The 25,276-nt window shown below is 46.1% G+C and overlaps 1 protein-coding gene across 10 annotated transcripts in view; it reads right to left on the bottom strand.

The window, feature by feature from the left end:
- FBRSL1 (fibrosin like 1) overlaps positions 1 to 25,276 on the bottom strand; it is a 736,960-nt gene that overhangs the window by 185,587 nt on the left and 526,097 nt on the right. For all 10 annotated transcript variants that reach the window (XM_029055946.2, XM_029055891.2, XM_029055920.2 and 7 more), the window contains exon 5: positions 15,643 to 15,672. In XM_029055946.2, the coding sequence (XP_028911779.1) occupies positions 15,643 to 15,672 (30 nt within the window). The remainder of the gene's footprint in view (positions 1 to 15,642; positions 15,673 to 25,276) is intronic.

Genomic DNA, 25,276 nt, shown 5'->3' with positions numbered 1-25,276 from the left:
AGGGACAAGGGACCAGGCAAAATCACCTCCACTCTGATCAGATACAAATAGTGACCAATCAAAATGACTTTTTTGCTCATCCCCATCCAAGAAGCAGCATGACTTAATAAACAGGGCATAGTCCAGGGTGTGAGGGGACCTGGATCTAATGCTGACTCTGCCTCTTGTCTGCTGTCTTGTCTGATCTCAGGAAAGTCACTTCACTTCTGTGGGCCTCAGTTACCTCATCTGTAAAATGGGGATTAAGACTGTGAGTCCTATGTGGGACAAGGACTGTGTTCAACCCAATTATCTTGTATCTACCCCAGCACTTAGTACAGTGTCTGGCACCTATTAAGTGTTTAGCAAATACCATAAAAAAAGGAGTGTGGCCTATTGAAAAGACCATGGGCCCAGGAGTCAAGAGACCTGGGTTCTCATCTTGGTAACATCATTTGCCTGCTATGGTACCTTTGGCAAGTTTCTTCACTGGGCCTCAGTTTTCTCATCTGTAAAATGGGTATTAAATGCTTATTTAGACTGTAAGTCTCATATAGGGAGGGACTCTGTCCAACCTGATCACCCCTCTAGACTGTAAACTCCTCCCTGCAGGCAGGGAATGGGTCTAACAATTCTGATGTATTGTACTCTCCCAAGTGCTCAGTACAGTGCTCCACATACAATAGATGTTCAATAAACAACATTGACTGATTATCCTGCATACCTGAGCATTTAGTAGAGTGCCTGGCACATAGTGCTTAACCATAATTATTATTATTATTAGAAGCAGCATGGTGTAGTGGGTAGAGCACGCACCAGGGAGTCAGAAGATCAAGGGTTCTAAACCCTGCTCCACCACTTGTCTTGCTCACTTGTCTGTTGTGTGACCATGGGCAAGTCACTTCACATCTTTGGGCCTCAGTGACCTCATCTGTAAAATGGGGATTAAGACTGTGAACCCCACGTGGGACAAGGGGCTGTGTCCAACCCGATTTGCTTGTATCCACCCTAGTGCATAGTACAGTGCCTGGCACATAGTAAGTGCTTAACAAATAACACCATCATTATTATTATTACCTGTTCTGCCTTTCCTTTAGACGGTGAGCCCCGAGAGAGAGAGAGAGAGAGAGAGAGAGAGAGAGAGAGAGAGAGAGAGAGACTCGGTCCAACCTGACTACCTTGTATCTACCCCAATGCTTGGTACAGTGCTCAGCATGTAATAAACACTTCACAAGTAGTACAAATTCTCTGAGGTCTCACCCTCCAGGACACTTTGTTAAAAGCCCCAGAAAGCACAGGCTGTTGTCCTTGAGTGTGATCTTGACTTTAAAGATTTCTGTTTGTGCTTCTTCTCTCCCAAAGAAAGGCGGAAAGGAGGGTTAGGAAGAGTAAGTCTTTAAACTCTCAGTTCTTTAAGGCTGTTAATGTTTCACACATCCAGAGGGGAAAGGAATTAAAACTGCCAGCAGCTATCCAGATAGATTTCAAAAATCCCCTCCCCTCCCTTCACTTTTCCCTGCTTCCCCTCCTCCTCTGACTCCCTCCTCTCTCTGCATCCCTCAGCTTCAGAGAATATTTTCCCCGCAAATTGGTTTTAAATTAAAGGAGGTGATGAAGGCAATGTGCCGTCTCAGCATTTTCCCAGGTGCACTTAATCTAATTTCATTAAAGAGATCAGGACAGATGATCGCTACAGTCGAAACATTAAGTCTGTCCATTTTTGTATAAAAAACCATTAAGTCTGTCAAAGTGTCGGCGGGTGGGATGTTTATTATTGGAGATGAAGGGCGAGTCTTGCTTCCCCCAATAAACTGTCAGGAGCAGTAAACCACAAATTAAGTCGGCTGCTGCCAAAGATTTCGGGAAAGATTTCCCCGACTGACCTCTTTGCAGGTGTGAGAAAGGGCAAGGGGGATTTATTGCTGGGGGGAGGGCTCTCAAGGAAGCTGTGGAAGGACTGATCTTCTCAGTTGCCTCAAGACCAACTAAGAATAATGATAATGATGATAATAATATTTGTAAAGCACTATTATGTGCTAAGCATTGTACTAAGTGCTAGGGTAGGTACAGGATGATAGGTTGGACAGTCCCTGTCTATCAAGGGGTTCACTGACTAAGGAAGAGGGAGAATGGGTATTTTTTATGGTATTTGTTAAGCTCTCACTATATGTCAAGCATTGTACTAAGTGCTGGGGTAGATATGAGATACTCCGGTCAGATACAGTCCCTATGCCACTTGGGGCTTATAGTCTAAGAAGGAGGTAGTAGGATTTAATCCCCATTTTGCAGATAAGGAAACTGAGGCCCAGAGATGAGGATGCTGAGAAGTGAAGCATTTTGCCCTCAGTCACACAGCAGGCAGGGGGCAGAACTGGGATTAGAACCCAAATCAGTCGGTCAGTCAATCGTATTTATTGAGCACTTACTGTGTGCAGAGCACTGTACTAATTTCTTGGGAGAGTATGACAGAACAATAGAACCAGACACATTCCCTGCCCACATCAAGCTGACAGTCTAGAGGGTCTTCTGCCTCCCAAGCCCAGGTTCTTTCCACTGGACCACGCAGCTTCTCAGTGCAAGGAGGTGTTATTCTCCAGAGAGAGGGAAGGGGAGAGCTTCTAATAAAAACCCCCTTCCAACAGAGAAATAAAATCACCTCCAAGTCAGGCGGAAGGAAAGCAGGAGACGTTTCCCAAATCTACCTTTCGGGCCTGGCCAGTGGACGCCATCTGTGGGCATCAGCCTGGCTGGCAAACTCCTTTGTATTCTGCCCTCCATTAAAGTAATATTGGGAGTCGTTAAAGCTCTTTCCTTTACCCGTTACATTTTCTTGGCGGAACTCTCCGAAAAACGCTTGATCCATGAGCGAGTGCAAGGGTGTCGTAATTCTAGCGAGAGCTTCTTACTGATCTCATAAACCAAAGGAAAACAGTGGAAACAGCAGCTGGTGAGTGACAGTAAATTCTCCCCTCCAATAGTTTACCCACCCAAAGTGCTGCAGGGAGGATTCACCTGGATAAATTCCACCACATAAGGAGCAAGGTGATGAAAACCACACTGTCTCCAGTTTTTTCTACCTCTTTTTCCCCTTCATCAGGTCCGGGGGTGGAGATATGGCAGGGAGAGGGAGAGAAAAAGAGGGAAATGAAGATTCCAAGAGGCGAGTTGGTGACTGTATTTTGGTTCCACCTGGGAGGCTGGGTTTCAAGGTTGGGTTATGAATATCAGCCTGCATCTCCCTCCCAGCACACAGTTCTTAGTCTTCCGGTTTCCCCCTGCTTCCACAGCAGCAGAGTCTCCAACCAACCTCTGGCTGAGGTGAAAGGGAGTTGACACAATAGATGGTAATGGCCCAGGTTTGTCATATAAATAGAAACTATGGACGTTTCCAAACATGTCTTATCGACCAGGCCATCAGTAATGGCCCCTCTTTATCATGCGGAGCTGTATTTAGTGACATTTGTTTGTAAGATGCAGATTATTGATCCGATGACCTACCCCATCCCCCCACTGTCTGCTCCCTCAACAGCTGCTCTCAGACCATAATGTGTGTGTGTGGGGGGGGGGGATGTCGTAGAGAGGTGGGCAGGGGGCAGGCAAAGAAACAGGCTGGTCCTCCCTTGGAATGAGCTTGCTCGGGTTGGAAACATCACCCCAAACACAATAAATCTGATGCTCCCAATTCAGATTTTCCCGAGTCCCCAAGGGCATGGGTTTATATTTCATATTTATAGCCCCCAAACCATCAGACAAGGAAAACGAACAGAAACCATTTTCTGGACTTAGTGAGTGTGGATACTGTATATTAAAGGAGGAATACATCCCTCTCCCCTGCACCATCCCCAAAGTCCAGAGAGTGGATTTATATCATTCTGCTATTTTTCTAGACATATGCAGAGCAAAATTTTATAGCCAGGATCCAGATACTACTTATTAAGTGCCTGGAAGTAGAGGACAAAGTGTCTGCCTTAAGAATAGATCAAATATAAAGAAAAATATAGACAAGATAATGCAGAATGATTCCTCCCAAACCAAGAAGGAATGGGAAATGAGGCCCATAAACAGAGTTTTGCTCATTGGAAGGACTTTTTTTCATTTGCATTAGGGTGGTCAGACAGAGAAAAATGTAGGAGTAAGGAGTAGGGTCAAGGGAAGTAGTGGGAACAAGGTGAACTCCCCCAGAGGTGAGTCAGGCTGAGGGTCAGCATGAGGGGAGATGGGGGAATGAAAGGGTTGGAAGAAGGAGGGCAGAAGTCCAGCTGGGATCCCCTTGACCTAGTCTGCCATCAAAGTGAGAGAGAGCAGAGGGAGGCACAGTGAGTAGGTTTGTACTAGAGTGAAGCGTGACAGTACTTCGCATATAGTAAGTGCTCAACCAATACCACTGATTGAGTCCATTGAGGTTGGTAGGGTTGAGTTATTAACGCCATATTACAGAGAAGCTGACTTGCCTGAAGTCACATAGCAGGCTAGTGACAGAGTGGTATAGAGCCCAGGTCTCTCCCAACACCGTGCTCTTTCCACTAGGCCACACTGACTCCCATGCCAGAGAAGAACTAGAGCGGGACCTGACCCTCTCTGTGAGAATAACATAGAACCAATGCCCATTCTTCCCTCAGGCAGAAGCTCTCTCCAAGACCTAGAGAAGCAGCGTGGCCTACTGGAAAGAACATGGACCTGGGAGTCAGAAGCACCTGGGTTCTAAATTCTGACTCTTGACACTTGTCTGCTGTGTGAGCTTGGGCAAGTTACTTCACTTCTCTGTGCCTCAGTAAAATGGGGATTAACACTGTAAGCCCCATGTGAGACACAGACAGTTCCCAACCTGATTATCGTGTATCTACCACAGTGCTTAACACAGTGCCTGACACATAGTAAGCACTTAAATACCCTGAAGAAATAAAGACGACCTACATAGCTGAGTGACTTAGAGAACAGATCTCTGCCCTCCACAGGCTACATGTGAATGGGGCTTGGGGCAGAGACTTGGTTGGTTATCTCCATTCTCTGGCATAAGATATCTGGGACTGGAGTTTGAACTCATTGCTCCCCAACATTGAATCTCTTTGGAGTGACCTGCACTCCTCCTCTACTCTAGCTTGGTGCCTTTGGCTGAGGACCACGGCTCAGGCTGATTCGCCGGCCAGGTCTCTAGGGTTAGCTTCTCTGGACAAGTGTAATGCCCCCTTGTTCCACATCCCCCCTCCCTACTCCTCCCAGCCCCATCAACTCTCCCTGGGGCTCCTTCCCCTCTCCATTTGGCCTGCAGAATCCTACAAGGATCCACACTCGGCACCTGATAATCGCTGCTTTCGGTTTATCCCTGAGATGCCTCCAGCTCCCAGGCCCCCCACGGGAGCTCGTTCCTAGCAGCCCAGGCTCCCCACCCTCACCCAGATATTTAGAGCTCATCCCTAGCATCTCAGGCTCCCCATCCTTGACCAGGATCCACCTGGAGCACCTCCCTGGCATCTCAGGCTCCTCACCCTCCCCCAGGACCTGCCTGGCACTCATCCTTGGAAGCTCAGGCTCCCCACCCTAGCCCAGGGCCCACCTGGAGCTGATCCCTGGAAATTCAGTAACCCCACCCTCACGAAGAGCCCACCTAGAGCTTGTCTCTGGAAGCTCAGGTTCCTCACCCTCAAACAGGACCTATCTGGAGCTCATCTCTGGTGTCTCGGGCTCCTCACTCTCACCCAGGACCCACTTGGAGCTTGTCCCTGGCATCTCAGGCTTCCCACCCTTGCCTAGGGCCCACCTGGAGCTTGTCCTTGGCATCTCAGCCTCCACACCCTAGCCAGGACCCACCTGGAGCTCATCCCTGGCAGCCGAGGTTCTCCAACCCCACCCAGGACCCACCTGGAGTTCGTCTCTGACCACAGACTATTGCTTACACTTCCCCGGGATAGGAGGTGCCTCCAAATGCAACATTATGACAACCTTTAGAGGCAGATCTTCTTTAATAATCGTGCTCCAGCTTCTCTGCCGCACACAGGCTTACTTCAATTAACAGGACTAACCAACTCTATCCAGACATTATTAAAGAGATGTCAGGTTTTTAACTCTTCTCCAATTAACATCTCTGGGTTCTCAACTTTTAATCCATGGGAGCCTGCTGATTTAAAAGCTGTAGGAAATCCAGAAAACTTGTTTGAGAAGAATGGGAAAGGAAGAGAAGTGCAGGGAATGGGGATCGGGGGGTAACTTGCTCCTTGAGGCAGAACGGTTGTGTTGTTCATTCAATAGTATTTATTGAGCGCTTACTATGTGCAGAGCACTGTACTAAGCGCTTGGAATGAACAAGTCGGTAACAGAACACAACAGTGTTGTGACCTCTTGGGTTGTGGTGGGGCTGTACCCAGCAAAAGCAATGTGCCAGTGCCCCTCCTCTTGATACCCCAGGTTCCACAATGTCCAGCCAGCCAACTGTCCAGCCAGGGAGAGATGGGGTGAGTCAATATTCACAAGCTTCAGTCTTGAAGGGTTGGGTTGGGGGATTTGGGGTGAGGCAGAGAAGCAGCATGGTTTAGTACAAAGAGTACAGGCCTAGGAGTCAGAAAAAGACTTGGGTTCTAATCCTGACTCCACCCTTCTATGTTCGAATCCCGGCTCGACCATTTGTCAGCTGTGTGACTTTGGGCAAGTCACTTAACTTCTCTGTGCCTCAGTTACCTCATCTGTAAAATGGGGATTAAGACTGTGAGCCCCACGTGGGACAACCTGATTCCCCTGTGTCTACCCCAGCACTTAGAACAGTGCTCGGCACATAGTAAGCGCTTAACAAATACCAACATTATTATTATTATTATTATGTGACCAAGGGCAGTGCTTAGTACAGTGCCTGGCACATAGTAAGTGCTTTACAAATACCATAATAATAATAACAACAATGTCACTTCACTTCTCTGGGCTGGTTTCCTTATCTGCAAAATGGGAATCCAATCCCCTCCCCCTTACACTTTGAACTCCATGAGGGACAGAGACTATCCCATCTGATTAACTTGTATCTACCCCAGCACTTAATACAGTGTTTGACATATAGTAAGTCCTTAGCAAGATATCACAATGATCATTTCAGGCAGTGAGTCTGGGGCAGAAGTACCAGGTTATGTGGGAAACCTGGGGACATTTCTAGTGGGAGGCAAGGCCACAGTCAAACTCTAATCCAGATGACCATCCCCCACCCTTGAAAATAGGATGGAGTGGCTGTATAGAGCTTTAGGTCTGTTCATTTCTCATCATCCCTAGTAATCCAAGCTCTATTCCCCGATCTCTCTGAGAAGTGACAAAGTACTACTACTACCACTTCTACTATTAATAATAAAATAATAATAATATTAGTAAGAGCTTGCTAAGTGCTTACTACAAGCCCAAAACTACTAAGCCCTGGGGTAGATGCAAGATAATCAAGACAGATACAGTCCCTGTCTCATATGGGGCTCACAGGCCACGTAGGAGTGAAAATAGGTACTGAATCCCCATTTTACAGATGAGGAAACTGAGGCACAGAGAAATGAAATGGCTTGCCCAAGGTCACAAAGAAGGCAAGTGAGAGAGCTGGGTTTAAAACCTAGGTGCTCCATCAGGCCCGTGCTCTTGCCATTAGGCCACGTTGCTTCTCAGGAGGCAAGATGCAGTGGGGATCCCTTGGGCAGATAGGAGGGTCTTCCATCTACAATCCTCCGAGATCCCCTTGGCAAGGGGCCTGGGGGCACTGGGGAGCATTGAGTCTGTAGGGCCCGGCCTGGCTTGGCTCTCTTCCTCCTAATCCCATGTCAACTACATCCTCCAACCTTCTTCCGCTGGAGCACGAAACCAAACAGCACAGCACAAACACCCCAGTGAACAGTTAATTAAATCAGAAATACAATGTCATCTTCTCTCCTTCTTACTTAGTGTTGTATTAAATGAAGAAATGCCTGATATGTAACCCTTGATTTGGAGAGCGAGCCTACACTCCGGTCCGTACAATTAAATTGACAACCCATAATTTTGCACACAGCAGAGGGAAGCCTGAGACTGAAAGAACATGAACGCAGAATTACTCTGAAAGGAGTGGCACTTTACCCCCTTACAGCATAGAACGTTGTTATTAAAAAAAAAAATCAAAACAACATTTTGGAGACCATACTGCTGTAATGAATGGGGATTAGTCACCCCCTTGTTTTACCCGATTTGACTTTTGGCTCTATGTGGAACACCATTTAAGAGAGCACATTACCAAGCTGCTAGCCGCTTTTCATAGTCATGCTAACGCAGGTAAGAGACAATAAGTGGAACTGTTGATGGTTTATATTACTCTATTATGTTAATGTTCACTAAAGTATGCCATAAGCTCTCTCATTACATGTGTATAAACCAATTCTCTGTGGTGTTATTCCTGGGCTAAATGCTATAACTACATAAATCTTGAATTAATGGGGACTTTATAGTTCCTGAAAATGAAGGGTAATTGCTATCTGTTAATGCTGTTGTTGCTATTAAAGGAAGTATATATTTTCAGTAACCATGTTTATGGTCCGTGAGCCTCACATCACAGCTACTGCCGTGGAACATAATAATACATTTTCATGGAGGCGGGGCTGAGAGAGGGAGAAAAAGATACCCTCTCAACCTGCCTCCTTCCCACCACCACACATACACACACACACACAGAGAAAAAGGAAAGGCCTGAGATTTCCTTTTGTTGCTTTGAGTCTCGCCTCCCTCCCCTGTCCTCACAAACTTCCCCGAATATGATCCCCTTGAAGACCTGCTAGTTCCTCCTTCTTCTTAGACTGTGAGCCTCATTATCTTGCACCTACCACAACGCTTAATACAGGACTTGGCACTTAGTAAGTGCTTAACAAAGAGCACGATTATTATTATTAGACAGAGCAGAGCTCTATAGAGAGAGAAGCATGAAAATAGCCTGGCTTCTCAGAGAGGTATAGGCAGTAACATTCATTTCAACTCATGAAGCAGAAAGAGTGGAACTTTAAGGCACCCATGCAGATAAGCACAGGCCCGCAGAGGTAGGAATGGAAAGAAAAACTGTGGGCGAGGGAGAATGCTTATGCAACTGCATTATCTTCTTCATCAGGCTCATCATTGCTGGGGCCCTAGTCTCAAAAGGATGGCCTGGGGAAAAGGTTTAAAGGTTATTGAATTTACTGGCAAGTCTGGTTTGAAGAATTCATGTGATGAGGGGAGGAGTGTAACTGGAGGAGGGATTGAGAGGGTAAAAAGACTGACAGGAGGCAGACTGTGAAAAAAATCAACCAACCCGAAGTTCTTATATCACCTTTAAACTACTTGATCACTTTGCCTCCTCCTACCTCACCTGGCTACTCTCCTACTACAACCCAGCCCGCCCAGTTTGCTCCTCTAATGTCAACCTAATCACTGTACTTCGAAGCCTGCAACCTTGCTGTCATCCTTGACTCTGCTCTTTTTTTCACCCCACACATCCAATCCATCACCAAAACCTGCCAATCTCACCTTCACATCGCCAAGATCTGCCCTTTACTCTCCATCCAAACTGCTACCTTGCTGGTACAATCTCTCATAATATCCCGATTGAATTATTGCATCAGCCTCCTCTCTGATCTCCCATCCTCCTATCTTTCCCCGCTTCAGTCTATACTTAACGCTGCTGACTGGATTATCTTTCTACAGAAAAACTCTGGGCATGTCACTCCCCTCCTCAAAAACCTCCAGTGGTTGCCTATCAACCTTGGCATGAAACAAAAACTCCTCACTCTTGGCTTCAAAGCTCTCCATCACTTGGCCCCCTCCTACCTCACCTCCCTTAATGTTGGTATTTGTTAAGCGCTTACTATGTGCCGAGCACTGTTCTAAGCACTGGGGTAGACATAGGGGAATCAGGTTGTCCCACGTGGGGCTCACAGTCTTAATCCCCATTTTACAGATGAGGGAACTGAGGCACAGAGAAGTTAAGTGACTTGCCCACAGTCACACAGCCGACAAGTGGCAGAGCTGGGATTCGAACTCATGAGCCCTGACTCCAAAGCCCGTGCTCTTTCCACCGAGCCACGCTGCTTCTTTCCTACTGCCCAACCCATACACTCCGCTCCTATGCCACTCACCTCCTCACGGTCCCTCGTTCGCACCTGTCCCGCCGTTGACCCCTGGCCCATGTCCTACCACTGACCTGGAATGCCCTCCCTCCTCACATCTGCCAAACTAACTCTCTTCCCCTCTTCAAAGCCCTACTGAGAGCTCACCTCCTCCGGGAGGCCTTCCCAGACTGAACCCTTCCCTCCCCATTCCCCCTACTCCCTCCCTCTGCCCTACCCCCTCCCCATAGCACTTGTGTATATTTATATATATTATTTATTACTCTATTTTATTAATGATGTGTATATATCTATGATTCTATTTATCTATTTTGATGGTATTGATGCCTGACCACTTGTTTTGTTTTGCTGTCTGTCTCCCCCTTTTAGACTGTGAGCCCATTGTTGTGCTGAGATTGACTCTATCTGTTGCCGAATTGTACATTCCAAGGGCTAGTACAGTGTTCTGCTCACAGTAAGCGCTCAATAAATGCGACTGAATGAATGAATGATCTCATTTATCTTTCAGCCAACCTCTCACCCACCTCCTTCCACTAACCTGGAATGCCCTCCCTTTTCATATCTGACAGACAACTACTCTCCTGCCTTCAAAGCCTCATCAAGGGCACATCTCCTCCAAGAGGCCTTCCCTGATTAAGCCCTCATTTCTTCTTTCCCCACTACCTTCTGCATCGCCCTGACTTGCTCCCTATATTCACTACCCCTACCCCCACATCACTTATGTATATATCCATAATTTATTTATGTTAATATCTGTCTCCTCTTCTAGAATGTAAACTAGTTGTGGGCAGGGAATCTGTCTGTTATATTGTTGTGCTATACTCTCCCAAGCACTTAATACAGTGCCCTGCCCACGGTAAGTGCTCGATAAATACTACTGATTGATTATCTTACTTCCACTGCCTTTGAGACTAAATTCTGGGTTGAAAAGGCCCCACCGGCCAAAAGCATGGCCAGTTACTGCTACTCCTCCTACTATTACCATTACTACCAACAACAATAAAAGCAATGATAATACTTGCAGTATTTGGTAAATGCTTACTATGTGCCAAATACTGTACTGAGCTCTGGAGTAGATCCAAGAGGATCAGGTCGGATATAGACCTTGTCCCACATGGGCCTCCCTGTTTCCAGTAAGTGCCCTGGAGACTAGCTGCCTTATGGCTCATTTCTTTTACGACAGCCAAGGCAGAATCTAAAGGGAGAGGTCACCTCAGCCTTACACACCTCAAAAACATCACTCTCCAGTTGGTTCAACTTCATCCTTCCAGGGAGAAATCGTTCTTGGAGGGGAGACCTCCCCTGCCAGTTCCCAGACAGAACCCAGCCCACAAACTTTGGTCCTCTAATGCCAACCTTCTCATTGTATCTCAAGCTTGTCTATCTAACCACCGACTGCTCATCACATCCTGTCTCTGGCCCGGAATGCCCTCCTTCCTCATATCCAACAGACAATTACTCTCCCTGGCTTCAAAGCCTTATTGAAAGCACATCACCTCCCTGACCAAGCACTCTTTTCCTTTTCTTCAACTCCCTTCTGTGTCGCCCTGACCTGCTCCCTTTATTCATCCCCCCCTCCTAGTCCCACAGCACTCATGTACATACCTGTACTTTATTCATTTATATTAATGTCTTTCTCCCCATCTATACTGTAAGCTTGTTGTGGGAAGGGAACGTGTCTGTTATATTGTGCATGCTTGCATGCACACTGGCCCATGCACACACATACAAACACACACAGAAACAGCTCAACATTCATTTTGCCAGCTTCTCTAGGCTAAAGCTTGAAAGACAAAGATAACTCCCTTCGCATGTCTGCATCTCAAGCCCCAGGCCCCAAGTGCCTCCCCTTGGCCTCTTGCGAGTTTTGCATGTGACCTGCTTGGTGGATGCTTTCCCAGGAGACATGAAAGGCATCCCAGCTTAATGCCACAGACCCACTTAACCCAATGGATGGCTTGCCTCCTGCCCTTTCCAGATCAGTCGGCAGACACGGGCCCAGAGAGGATAATTCCTCTTTCCATCCTAGCCATATAAAGAATATTATGATTAGTTGGGAATTCGTTTTTTAAGGAAGAGCTTCCTCGCTCTCTCCCCCTCCCACCCCCAGCCTGCAGGTTGAGTCACATAGAGAAAACGCCTGTAATAACAGTATGAACGGCATATAATGGTGTTCATTTGCTGTTGAGGACAGTAAGTTACCCCAGCCAAACACACTGCAGCTTCCTCTGAAGGTAACCTCAGATCCCACATTCTGAAAGCTAATCAATGTTGTTCAGATTTCAATTTCTTCACTACAAGGTGAAGTCAAACCTAATCTAACAAACGTCAGTCTCAGATGTAATGCCGCTAGCTGGGTCTACCAGTGTAATTTAGATAATCATTAATAGCAGAGCTGTATAATAAAACTACATGTCACTTACAACTTCATCGGAGGTTTGACTGACGGATCTTTTAAACAGTTTTCTAAATGATTGCTTTTACTTGTTCTGATTGGGCCACGTGGAAATATATTAACCCTGTGATCTTCAAGATTGAGGGAGTTTAAAAAAAAAATTGCTTCCCAACTGCTCCTCGTGTTACTGCTGGACCCCAAATGCAGCTTTATCAGAAGAGGAGGTGTCAGGATACAAAAGCCCGGCTCCAAACCTAAGTCCTGAGACTGGATGGCTGAAATCACTCTCATCTGCTCTGCTCACAGGGCACAAATGCTCGCCTGTGCCCGCATGTGTGTGTATGTTCACACCGGGCTCATATGGACAGCAGAAAAGATGAAAATGCCAGGATTGTCAAGCCAATTCACATTTGCAAGCACAAGTGCATGGTTCAGGGCCCAGAAAATCATGCATGCAGAGAGGCATTCAGAACCACAGATGCAAATGAGGCAGCCACTTGGGAGTGTCTGTCCCCAAATATTTCCGGGCAAAGTAGTCTTTGCTAAAATCTTGTGGCCTGCAGCCTTTGTGCCTAACACTCTCGGGTGGGGAAAAATTAACCGGAGAAGGGAACTTTTCAAAGACAATGAAGGACTTAAGTGGAGCACACAAGACCCTTGTTTCCCACCCAAACACACAGGACGGAACTCGCTTCCTCCACAGATCATTCCGCATCCTTGACATTCTCCTTCCCACACGGTTACCAGCTGCAGAGGGGGCGCGGGGGAGCCACAAATGCCCCACAAATGCTGAGCTCAACTGAAAGACTTTAACCTTCACACCTACGGGGCTGAGTCAACGGGAAAGGCATCGGCTTGTGTTCTCCCCACATGAAAAAGGGAGACTGAAAAATCAAGGCTGTGAAAAAAGGATCCTAACCCAAAATAGGGATCTCCAAGAGACATCGCTAACAACCTGTGAGGCAGAGAGAGTAATAATAATAATTAATGTTTTTGTTAAACGCTTACTATGTGCCAGGCACTGTTCTAAGCCCTGGGGTAGATAAAAGATAATCAGTTTGAAAATAGTCCCTGTCCCATATAGAGCTCACAGTCTTACTCCCCATTGTACAGATAAGAGGACTGAAACGTAGAGAAGTTAAGTGACTTACCTGAGGTCACATAGAAGACAAATGGCGGATGGCGGAGCCGGAATTAAAACCCATGACTTTCTAACTCCCAGGTCTGTGCTCTATCCACTAAGCCACACTGCTCCTCTATGTCACGCTGAAGGAAGAGCCCTTCAAACAAGTCATGCTGGGAACTTTTTCCCACTCAGGTGGACTACGATAATGAGCCATTTCCAGAACCAGGGCACAGAGATGAGACTGGGCAGGAAAGATGCAGTTTCTCTGCAGATGTCCAATCTTCCACTGTCTGATTTCTCCCTTGAACAAAGCTAGTCCCAAAGAACCTCAACCTGTAGGCTCCTCCTCGCAGCCTGACCCAGCCTCCTTTGTGGACTTCCAGGTGGAGTGGGAGGCTGACTCCTCTAGGCCCACCAGGCTGACCAGTGCATGGATTGTCAGTCAATCGATCATATCTACTGAGCACTTACTCTGTGCAGAGCACTGTGCTAAGTGCTTGGGAGAGTACAGGGTAACAGAGTTGGTCGACACGTTCCCTGCCCACAGTGAGAAGCAGCGTGGCTCACTGGAAAGAGCATGGGCTTTGGAGTCAGAGGTCATGGGTTCGAACCCCGGCTCTACCACTTGTCAGCTGTGTGACTTTGGGCAAGTCACTTAACTTCTCGGTGCCTCAGTTACCTCATCTGTAAAATGGGGATTAAGACTGTGAGCCCCACGTGGGACAACCTGATTCCCCTGTGTCTACCCCAGCGCTTAGAACAGTGCTCGGCACATAGTAAGTGCTTAACAAATACCAACATTATTATTATTATTATTAATGAGCTTATAGTTTTATTCACTGAATAACAACTCTAGAGTGGAGGTCAAGGGGCCTCCCAAATGAAGCAACAGCTGGGGCCCCAGACCCATGGCTTGTCCTGACAAAGTCCCGGGATATTCATTTATGTACATATCTTCACATCGTATATAATAAATTATTTATTTATATTAATATCTCTCTGCCCCTCTAGATTGTAAGCTCGTTATGAGCAGGGAACATGTCTGCTAATACTGTTATTTTGTACTTGTGTCCAACCTGATTAGCTTGTGTCTAACCCAGCACTTAAAACAGCGCTTGACACATAGTAAGTGCTTAACAAATATAATGATAAAATAATAATAGCCATCTCACAAGTGCTTAGTACAATACTCTGCACATAGTAAGCACTCAGTAAATACCATTAATTGATTGATTGGTTATTCAAATCAATGGATGGAGAGTGGTCCATAGGGAGCAGGGAAAAAAACCCAGGTACAGGACCACCAGCCCCGCACCCCCTACCGCACCCCCTGCAGAGTCCCCAAATCTTATGTTGGGCAATGGTTTTGGTCTTCTGAGTGAAAATTTTTCTTTTTAAAGAGTATATGAAAAACTTCATTCTAGAAACATACCATCATCCTCTCCCTTTTACACACAGTTCAAGAAACCCAGCTCTTCGCCCATTCTCCAACTCAGCGGCCCAATCCCCAACCAAAGCCGCCAGTTCCCTCTTACAATCACACTCCTAAGTCCCAAGGCACTCTGTGACGTCTCACATGTACAACACGCTGACTGTATGTTGGTCAGCTCAATCTTCCCCTTTAGACCGTAAGTAAGCACCACAAAGTCACCTGGAATTGGGTTATGAAGCCCATGGGAGGCTGACACAAGTTTCACCTCCATCTTTCCTCTGTCCATCCTTTGACAGTGGGATGGATTAGCAGTGGCCTGGGCAGAGGGAGGTGGTCGGGATGGTAATACCAGGCGCCCGGGTAAATCAGCCCCCAATTAATTGAGATTTGGTTACAACACAGAACGGTTGTGGGAGAAACAAAGAAGACTACTTTGATTGGGAAAGAGTGGACGGGAGGTCTCAGGGAGTGAAGGGGAAGAATCCACTTGGTACCCAGCATCAAGGGATAGTTGGAAAGCCAGTGAGAATGGCATGTTTATTCTCAATTTGGCGTCTATTTGCATAGGAAGGAAACGTGATTTCAGACGGTGGTAGGGAAGCAGGCGGAAGAGGAAAAAAGGCAGCCTTACCTTATCGTCAATATCACTCTCACTGTCACACTGGAAGAGAGAGAGAAAGACTTCATGAAATATCCGACCATAAATGAAACTCTTACATCACTGTTTAAAATCTTTAGTGTGGCTGGTTAATGTCTCTTTCATTGGACACAGAGTACCCTTTCATTGTAATGTATTAATGCCTGCTATATTGCTAACATAAACAAAAAATGCGAAGAAAAAAGCAGATTTATCTCTTTTGGAAATACACATACATAAATACCAGGCCTGTGGCTGAGTTAGATGCTCAAAATCAGGGATTTAATCAAATTAGGCACCCGCTTTTGTACTAGACTGCTGCACTTTGGATGTCATTCAGCCATCTGAACACAAATCAAGGCTTCTTGTTACCAGAAATTGTATGAATGTGAATATACAGTTGTGGGTTGCCTGTAATTTGATAAGCACTCTGTCATCTCATTAGCAGGATGGATAAGCAAACCTTGCTAGAGTGGTTCTGATGTGAAAATTGTGAAGGTGACAAGCGGGCCCTGATCGGATTAGATTAGTGGCACCAGTAATGATCCTTTGGAACAAAACCTCGGAGTGAATTAGGGAAGATATTTAATACAAATAAAAGGCTAACTCCATCTAGGGTTCGATATTGAGTATGAGCGGCTGAAAATTCAAAGGGGCCTCAAACCACACCACAAAGAGGAGGTTATGGTGTAAGTTTGGGGCCATGGCCTGCATGACAAGTGGCTTATTATAAATAAATCAACATGACGGTGACGATAATAACAGTAATTGTGTGAGATGCATGAAGTCCTCCTTCTACCTACTCTGTTCTCCCTGGATTCACAGTTTTCCCTTTCTCTCTCCCAAACCATTTTTGACTAGACTGAGGCCTGCACCTATTACAGCTCTTGGCTTGCACTCTGACCCCTCACAACCTCACCTCTGCTGCTGCCCACAGAATTGCAGAACCTGAAGCATCCAAAGCAGATATGATGATCATCCAGTGGGATTACAGGGCCTGAGACCAGCAGATCTATACATCCTTCTCCTCTTGGTTGTGATCTTCCAAGGGAGGTGGCATGGTCAAGAGAAAAGAATTTGGGATTGGGAGTCAAGAGACATGGGGACTTGTTCCAACCCTGCCTCTAGCCTGCTAGGTGACCTTAGGCAAGAAAATTGATCTCAGTGAATCTCAATTTTCTCATCTGTTCAATGGGGATATGATACCAACTCTCCCTATCTCTTCGACTCTGAATCTTGAGGGCAACTGGAATTATGTCATATCTATGTATATGTTTGAATCCCAGCACTTAGCACAGAGTAAGCACTTGATAAGTACTATTAAAAAATGCAACATCTCCCCACTCAATCAATCAATATTATTTTTTAGAACATTTACTGTGTGCAGAACACTGTACTAAGTGCTTGGGACAGTATTATACAGTGGTGTTGGTACGCTCGATTCTTGACTTCCAGGTGCTTAACAGTCTTGTCAGGGAAGAAAGACATTAAAATCAATCATAGACAGGGGAAATGGCAGAGTCTAACAATGTCAACATAGGTGCTGTGGGGCTGGGGGAGGGGTAAACATCGAAGTTCCTTTGGGGTATAGACCCAAGCGCACAGGTGACACAGAAGGAAGGGTGAATAGGGGAAATGAGGACTTAGTGAGGGAAGACCTCTTGGAGCAGATGATGCTCACGCTCTGAGGCAGAAGGCTCAGGATGTGGGCTCCGAAATGAAGTTGAGCTTGTGGGGAAATGGAGAAATGGATGCTATAGAAGATAAGGGATGCTCAAGGTGGCGTGGGGGGATTCTGGAGAACTGCAAAAATATGCAGGTACCTCTGGGACTGTTCCCCTTCAGACCTTATTCCCCCTGCCCCACTCAATCACCATGATGCCCAGTAATTCCTGCGCTGGGCAAAATCTTCCAAGGACTAGGTAATTAAAGTAAAAAAAATTCGACTGACTTTGATCTCTGGGAACTAGACTTTCAGAGGGTATGGTGCTGCCTTGGGTTGGGGTGCTAACTCAGAGGACCTCTGTAGGTCCCAAGTCACTGGGGGAGTTAGAGCAGATTAGCCTGCAGGACTACTTTCCCTGGCATATTAGAATGCAAAATGTCCTCTAGAGTCTTAGAGAATGTGCTGTCCCAGGTCATGGCGTCCTTAAGGGCCTTTCCAAGGACCTGGGAAGAGGTCATGTGTCTAACAGAGATTACCTGTTAAGAGAAGCAGCTTGACCTAGTGGATAAAGCACTGGCCTGGGAATCTGAAGGACTTGGGCTCTAATTCCAGCACCACTACTTATCTGCTGTGTGTGACCTTGGACAAGCCACGTAACGTCCCTGCGCCTCAGTTACCTCCTCATCTGTAAATAGGGATTAAGAATGTGAGCCCCATGTGGGACCTGGTCTGTGTCCAACCTAACATACCATTAAAAGGGGGGGAGGGTATTATGGCTTTTCACCCAGAAAATAGTTCAAACAATCAATCATTGGTATTTACTGAGCACTTACTGTGTGCAGAGTACTGTACTAAGCACCTGGGAGAGTAAAATATAACGGAGTTGGTAGATATGTTCCCTGTCCACAACAAGCTTACACTTGAGAGAGGGGAGACAGTTCACTCTTGGATCACTGAAAGTGGCCATTCTATTTGAGTCAAAAAAGTCTCCAGCTACATCAAACACCTACCTGTAATTTATTTATTATATTAATGTCTATCTCCCCCTCTAGACTGTAAGCTCATGTGGGCAGGGAATATGTCTGTTTATTGTTATATTGTACTCTCCCAAGCCCCTCTTAGGGTCATACCTGGAGAGTTTCCAGTACTCTACCAGTCACGATTACAGGAGGGAGAGTCAAGGAGAGGCATACTCATTCCATTCCAAGTTTGGCAGTGGAAGACAATCTGCTACAAATCAAAACTCACCTGTGATGGGCAGCAGTGGCAAGGGAGACAGTCAAGGGCAGAGACTCGTTTACCATGTGGAAGGAGGCAATGGTAAACCACTTCCATATTTTTACCAAAAAAACTCTATGGATACACTCTTGGAACGACTGCAGTTGGTAGTGGGGCATTCTGGGAGAGATGTGTCTACGGTGTCACTGAGGGTCGGACACAACTCGACAGCATAAGACAACAGCAATTCTCCCAAGCATTTAGTACAGTGCTCTGCACACAACAAGTGTTCAATAAATACAATTGACTGCCCCACCCCCCCGAGCTGATTTAAACCTCTGCCTTACCAGGTATTAGACACTTACACTTAGGCACTAAATTCCCTTTTGCCAATGGGGACTTTTCCACCAAAACACTTTGAAAATTGACCTAGACTAACAACTTCCATTTTCACCCTCTTGCCAACAGGCCTCCTCATCATGTCAGTCCTTCATTAATTTCCACCACATCTGGTTTGGGTCATTTCCTCAGCCATCTCAGCACTTCTGTATTTAATAATAATAATAATAATGATAGTATTTGTTAAGTGCTTACTATGTGCCAAGCACTGTTCTAAGCCCTGGGAAAGATACAAGCTAATCAGGTTGTCCCATGAGGGGCTCACAGTCTTAATCCCCATTTTACAGATGAAGTAACTGAGGCATAGAGAAGTTAAGTGACTTGCCCAAAGTCACACAGCTGACAGGTGGCAGAACCGGGATTAGAACCAATCACCTCTGCCTCCCAAGACCATGCTCTTTTCATTGAGCCATGCTGCTTCTCTAAAGCCGGGCCTAGCACTTACGGATATATCCATTTAGGTACTCTACTATTTATTCACATCCATTTCTCCCTACTCTTGATAGTTCCATTTGGATCTCCATTTTTTCCTCTTCTCTGGGAACACTCTGTGCTCCCCCAATTCTTATTAGATTGTTAGTCCCTTGAGGGCAGGGATGATGATCTTTGACTTCTACTATACAGTAGGCACTGATGGACTTTCTGAAATGTTGGAATCTACAGAGCCCTGGGAGCACATGCCCGATCTCAGCTTTTTAGGAATGAGAGCCATCTTCTTATTCATCCCCGAGCTGTTCTGCCTGGGGTGGAAGAGCACAGGGGCAGCAACCTTCATCTCCATAAAGTGCCTCTCCAGAGCGTTAATGGGAACGCAAGCTTAGTGTAAATCTGGCTTCTCAAAACCCAGAGCCATAATGAGAATATAAATCCATTACCGCCAGTTTGCATTACTGAAAGGTGCAGAATTGCCATTTTTCAGATGCCTAATTTTGCTTCGTGCTGATACACAACTTTGCCTCATGTTGATATCTAAAAGCTGTAAAAAAAGCAACTCAACCATCAAATCTGCATGCTAAATTTTACAAATTGACTTACAAATGAAGGCGACTTCTGCTATTTCAGGAGCTCTGTTCCTGAGCCAGGAGCTTAAAATATATCAGATCATGAATAAATTCTGAAAACCTCAAAGGTGGGTCAGAAATTGGGTTCCCCTCCCTACATCTGTTTACCCCTGGCAAGCCAAACTGGACTTCCTTCCTGAATGGGAGCAAGACACAGACAATTTCTCTTCTTTGACCAAGTGGTGGCCTAAAAGTCATTGGTAAATTCACCATTGAGTCAGCAGATTTAAAGGAACTGTTCTAAATCTAAGTTCATAAACAAAAAGTGTGGATTAGTGGAGTGAGACTGGGACAGGAAACCAATCCAGGTTTTTTTTTAATGGTATTCGTTAATCACTTACTGCATGCCAAACACTGTACTAAGTGCTGGGGTAGATACAAGCAAAGCTTCAGTAAAAACTGGGGCAGACAGAGCAACTGTCTCTGGGGCGGACAACTCGTCCGCTCAACTGTATATATTTTCGTTACCCTATTTATTTTGTTAATGAATTGTACATCTCCTTGATTCTATTTAGTTGCCATTGTTTTTACGAGATGTTCTTCCCCTTGACTCTATTTATTGCCATTGTTCTCGTCTGTCCGTCTCCCCCGATTAGACTGTAAGCCCGTCAAATGGCAGGGACTGTCTCTATCTGTTGCCGACTTGTTCATCCCAAGCGCTTAGTACAGTGCTCTGCACATAGTAAACGCTCAATAAATACTACTGAATGAATGAACAAGAGAATGCAGAGTGGGTAGCAGACCATTTTAGGAGGGACTTTCAGTTGCATCTGTGTCCGTGGATAAAATCTTCCTATGAATTTGGCATCTGTACTATATGTTAATTTGATGATTATTACTGGCATATAGATGGAAGCAGCGGGGCCTATTGGAAAGCGCATGGAAAGCGCACGGGCCTGGGAGTCAGAGGCCCCAGGTTCTAATTCCTGTTCTGACATTTATCTACTGTGTGAACTTGAGCAAATCACTTAACTTCTCTGTGCCTAAATCCCCTCATCTGCAAAATGAGAATTAAAAACTGGTTCTCTCTCCTACTTAGAATATGAGCTCCATGTGGGACTTAATTATCTTATATGTATCCCAGTGCTTAGTACAGTGCCTGGCATTTAGTAAGTGCTAGACAAATACCACAATTATATAGATGCATATAATAATAATAATAATGATGATAATTTTGGTATTTGTTAAGTGCCTACTATGTGCCAAGCACTGTTCTAAGCTCTGGGTAGATGCAAGGTAATCAGGTTGTCCCACCTGGGACTCAAGGTTTTAATCCCCATTTTCCAGATGAGGTAATTGAGGCACAGAGAAGTTAAGTGACTTGCCCAAAGTCACACAGCTGGTAAGTGGCAGAGCTGGGATTAGAACCCACTACCTCTGACACCCAAGCCCGTGCTCTTTGCACTGAATTGATTTCTGCCTCACTGCCTGTATTAATTTGTACATTTTTTTGAGGGATGAAACTTTGCTTAATTTTGAACAAGGATCCCGGTGCCTAGTAAAGTACTGTAATCAATCCATCAATAGTATTTAATACTACAACTACAATTAATAATGGCATTTGTTATACGCTTGTTATGTGCCAGGCACTGTACTATGTGCTGGGGAGAATAGAAGCAAATCAGGTTGGACACAGTCCCTGTCCCATTTGGGGCTCACAGTCTCAATCCCCATTTTACAGATGAGGGAACTGAAGCCCAGAAAAGTGAACTGACTTTTCCAAAGTCACACCACAGACAAGTGGTGGAGGTAAAATTAGAACTCATGACCTTCTGACTCCCAGGTCCATGCTCTATCCACAGCACAATGGGGCTTTCCCAAGATTAGAGCTCTATACCAAAATCTTGGGAAAGGACAATGGAGGAGCAGTGTGGCCAACTGAACACAGCATGGGTCTGGGAATCAGAAGGACCTGCGTTCTCATCCCATCTCTGCCACTTGCCTGTTGCATGACATTGGGCAAGTAACAACTTCTCTCTGCCTAAATAACCTCATCTGTAAAATGGGGATTAAGACTGTGAGCCCCACTGGGACAAGGGGCTGTGTCCAACCCGATTGTATCCACCCCAGAGCTTAGTTCAGTGCCTGGCACATAGTAAGCACTTAACAACTACCAGAGAAGCAGCGTGGCTTAGTGGAAAGAGCATGGGCTTGGGAGTCAGAGGTCATGGGTTCTAATCCTGGCTCCACCATTTATCAGATGTGTGACTTGGGGTAAGTCACTTAACTTTTCTGTGCCTCTGTGACCTCATCGGTAAAACGGGGATTAAGACTGTGAGGCCCAGGTGGGACAACCTGATTACCCTGAATCTACCCTAGCACTTAGAACAGTGCTTGGCACATAGTAAGCACTTAACAAATGTCATCATCATTATTATTATTTGTTATCTCATCTGTAAATGGGGATTAAGAGTATGAGCCCCATATGGGACATGAAATGTGTCCAACCTGATTATCTTCTATCTACCCCAGTGCTTGTTCCAGTGCCTACCAAACGGTAAGCACTTAACAAATACCAATTAAAAAAAAAATCAATGTCCCTCAAGAATAATGAAAAGCCAAGCTAAAATATTCACTAATTTGAAAATACAGTTTTTGGTGGTTGTAAGAGAAAGTAACTTTAGGTGTCCATAAAGGAAAAGGCATTCTAGGGCCAGAGACACAACAGCCACACAAATCGATGACAAAACCAAAGAAACCTGCATACACAACAATGCCCCCTCCCCCTCCACCAGCCTGGTTGAAGAAATAGACATTAAACAAAACCAAAAGGGGAAAAAAAGATTTAGAAAGGTTGGTTTTGTTTCTGTGGTAACCAACCTGATGAAGAAGTCGCCTTTTCTCCTCCCTACACACAGAATGGAAAGAGGCCTTAGGCCGAAGTAGAAAAGAGAGCAAAGAGGCAAGGAGGTTCAGATGGATAATTGAGTCACGGGAGTAACTTCAAATTGACCCAGGAGGGTTCTCAGGGCCCAGGAGAGAAAGGATGTTGGGGTAGGGAAAGGGGAGAGGGAGGGAGGTTCCCCTAGGTTTTCTCTCAAAAGAACAAGCACAGCTCAGGCCGAGGCTGTGAAAGTCACACAAGGAGTTTCCACACACAGGCCTCGCCTGAGGAATGTCAACAGTAGGGAAACAAGAGATGAAGAAGGAAAAAAAGGGAGGAAAAAAAATAGGGTAGTTCTCCCCAGCCTCACCTCCCACGCAGCTGTAGTTCCTGGGACAAAGAGCCTTGTCAAAATACAAAGTGAAAGAAATGTAAAGAATGGCAACTGCTGACAGGGATGGGGGCCCATTGAGAGACAAAAGCCTCAATTACCTGGATTTTCCTAAAGGCCTGTTAACACTCCGGGTCTATAAGCAAAACTGTAAACAGCCCATTGTGCCGTGTTCCTCAAGGCTTGTAAAGGGATTAGTCCCTGAGTTGTGCCAATTGCCTCTTAATTCCACCAAGAATGTTTGCAAAGCAGCCCTAATGGCCCCACATTCTGTAAACAGTTTCCTCCCAGGACAGGTTCAAGGCAGAACCCTTCAGGCTAAGGAAAGAAACTGAACAGGACTAGTGGGGTGGGCCAGAGCTGCCTGCCATCACAAGGCACTCTGGGAGACAAAAAGAGACAACGAGAGAGAGAAGAGAATGAGAAGAGGACGGACACAGAGATGAAGTTACAGAAAATCAGACAGTCAGAGAGAACAAAGAATAGGCCCAAAGGGCTGAGAGAGATAGAAGAGAGAGACTGAGAGAGTTGGAAGAAACCCCCAGATTGACTGATTTTTGGAAGGTGAGAACAACAGCCTCTAGTCATCGCCTTGAGATCTGAGGGGTGGAACTTGAGACATGAAGTGAGAGGCTTTTACTCTGGGCAGGGTGAATTGTGATGATTGCTGCGCTGAGCCGTTGGCTGTGGCTCCATGTGGCAGAGAGAAGGGACCAGGAAGCAGAGACATCGAGGTACAGCGACCTAGCCCAGAATGGATCCCTGGCTAGTGGCGAAGCCGGCCTGGGGCTGGCTGGGCAATCTGAAATCAAATCTGTTGTGTAAGGGACCAGCCAGGCCCCTGCATCTGCCTCTGAGCCTCTGCCTCACACACCCAGCTGAGAGACAAGGAAATGAGAACTGAGTTTCCCACTGGTTCCGAGGAAACGAAACAAGTAAAAATCAGATGGTGCAGATGGGGCGTGAGTGAGGGTTGGGAGGTGAATGAGACCAATAGAACCTGCACTTGGATACTCACCCCAAATTCACAGCATGTGCACATAGTATTTGCCTTAGCGGTAACTCATTTTAATGTCTGCTGCTTGTGGGCAGGGATTGTGTCTATCAACTTTATTATAAGTGCTCAATAAATACCATTGGTTGATTGATTGATTGATTGTCCCTGGGTGGGGGAAGGGTTGCAAGCTATAACTTCCCTGGGAATGACGTGGAATACCTTTCCATGGCTCCCCAAAGGCCAGGCACCTGGAAATCATAGGTAAGGGTCACTCAATCAATCAATGACTCAACCAACCAATCACATTTATTAAACACTTACTGGAGGTCATGAGTAAGGGGAAATAAACCTGGATCTCCCACTTGCCTGCTGTTTGACCTTGGCCAAGTCCCTTCACTTCTCTGGGCCTTAGTTACTTCATCTCTAAAATGGGGATTGAGACAGTGAACCCCATGTGGGATAGGGACTGTATCCAACCCGATTTACTTGTGTCCACTCCAGCACTTGGTACAGTGCTTGGAACATAATAAGCACTTAATAAATACCACACTTATTATTACTGTGCATAGAGCAACCTAGACCCCCTCCAATCTGGCTTCCGTCCCCTCCACTCTACCGAGACTGCTCTCTCTAAGGTCACCCATGACCTCCTTCTTGCCAAATCCAATGGCTCCTACTCCATTCTGATCCTCCTTGACCTCTCTGCTGCCTTTGACACTGTCGACCATCCCCTCCTCCTCCATACCTTATCTCACCTTGGCTTCACGGACTCTGTCCTCTCCTGGTTCTCCTCTTACCTCTCTGGCCGATCATTCTCGGTCTCCTACGCTGGAGCCTCCTCCCCCTCCCATCCTTTAACTGTTGGAGTTCCTCAAGGGTCAGTTCTTGGCCCTCTTCTGTTCTCCATTTACACTCACTCCCTCGGTGAACTCATCCGCTCTCACGGCTTTGACTACCATCTCTACGCAGATGACACGCAGATCTACATCTCCGCCCCTGTCCTCTCCCCCTCCCTTCAGGCTCGCATCTCCTCCTGCCTCCGGGACGTCTCCACCTGGATGTCGGCCCACCA

Source organism: Ornithorhynchus anatinus, chromosome 2, assembly GCF_004115215.2.
Source record: "Ornithorhynchus anatinus isolate Pmale09 chromosome 2, mOrnAna1.pri.v4, whole genome shotgun sequence".
In the NCBI taxonomy this organism is placed as follows: domain Eukaryota; kingdom Metazoa; phylum Chordata; class Mammalia; order Monotremata; family Ornithorhynchidae; genus Ornithorhynchus; species Ornithorhynchus anatinus.
Note: the sequence above shows the minus strand (reverse complement) of the source record. Positions and strands in the feature narration are given on the sequence as shown.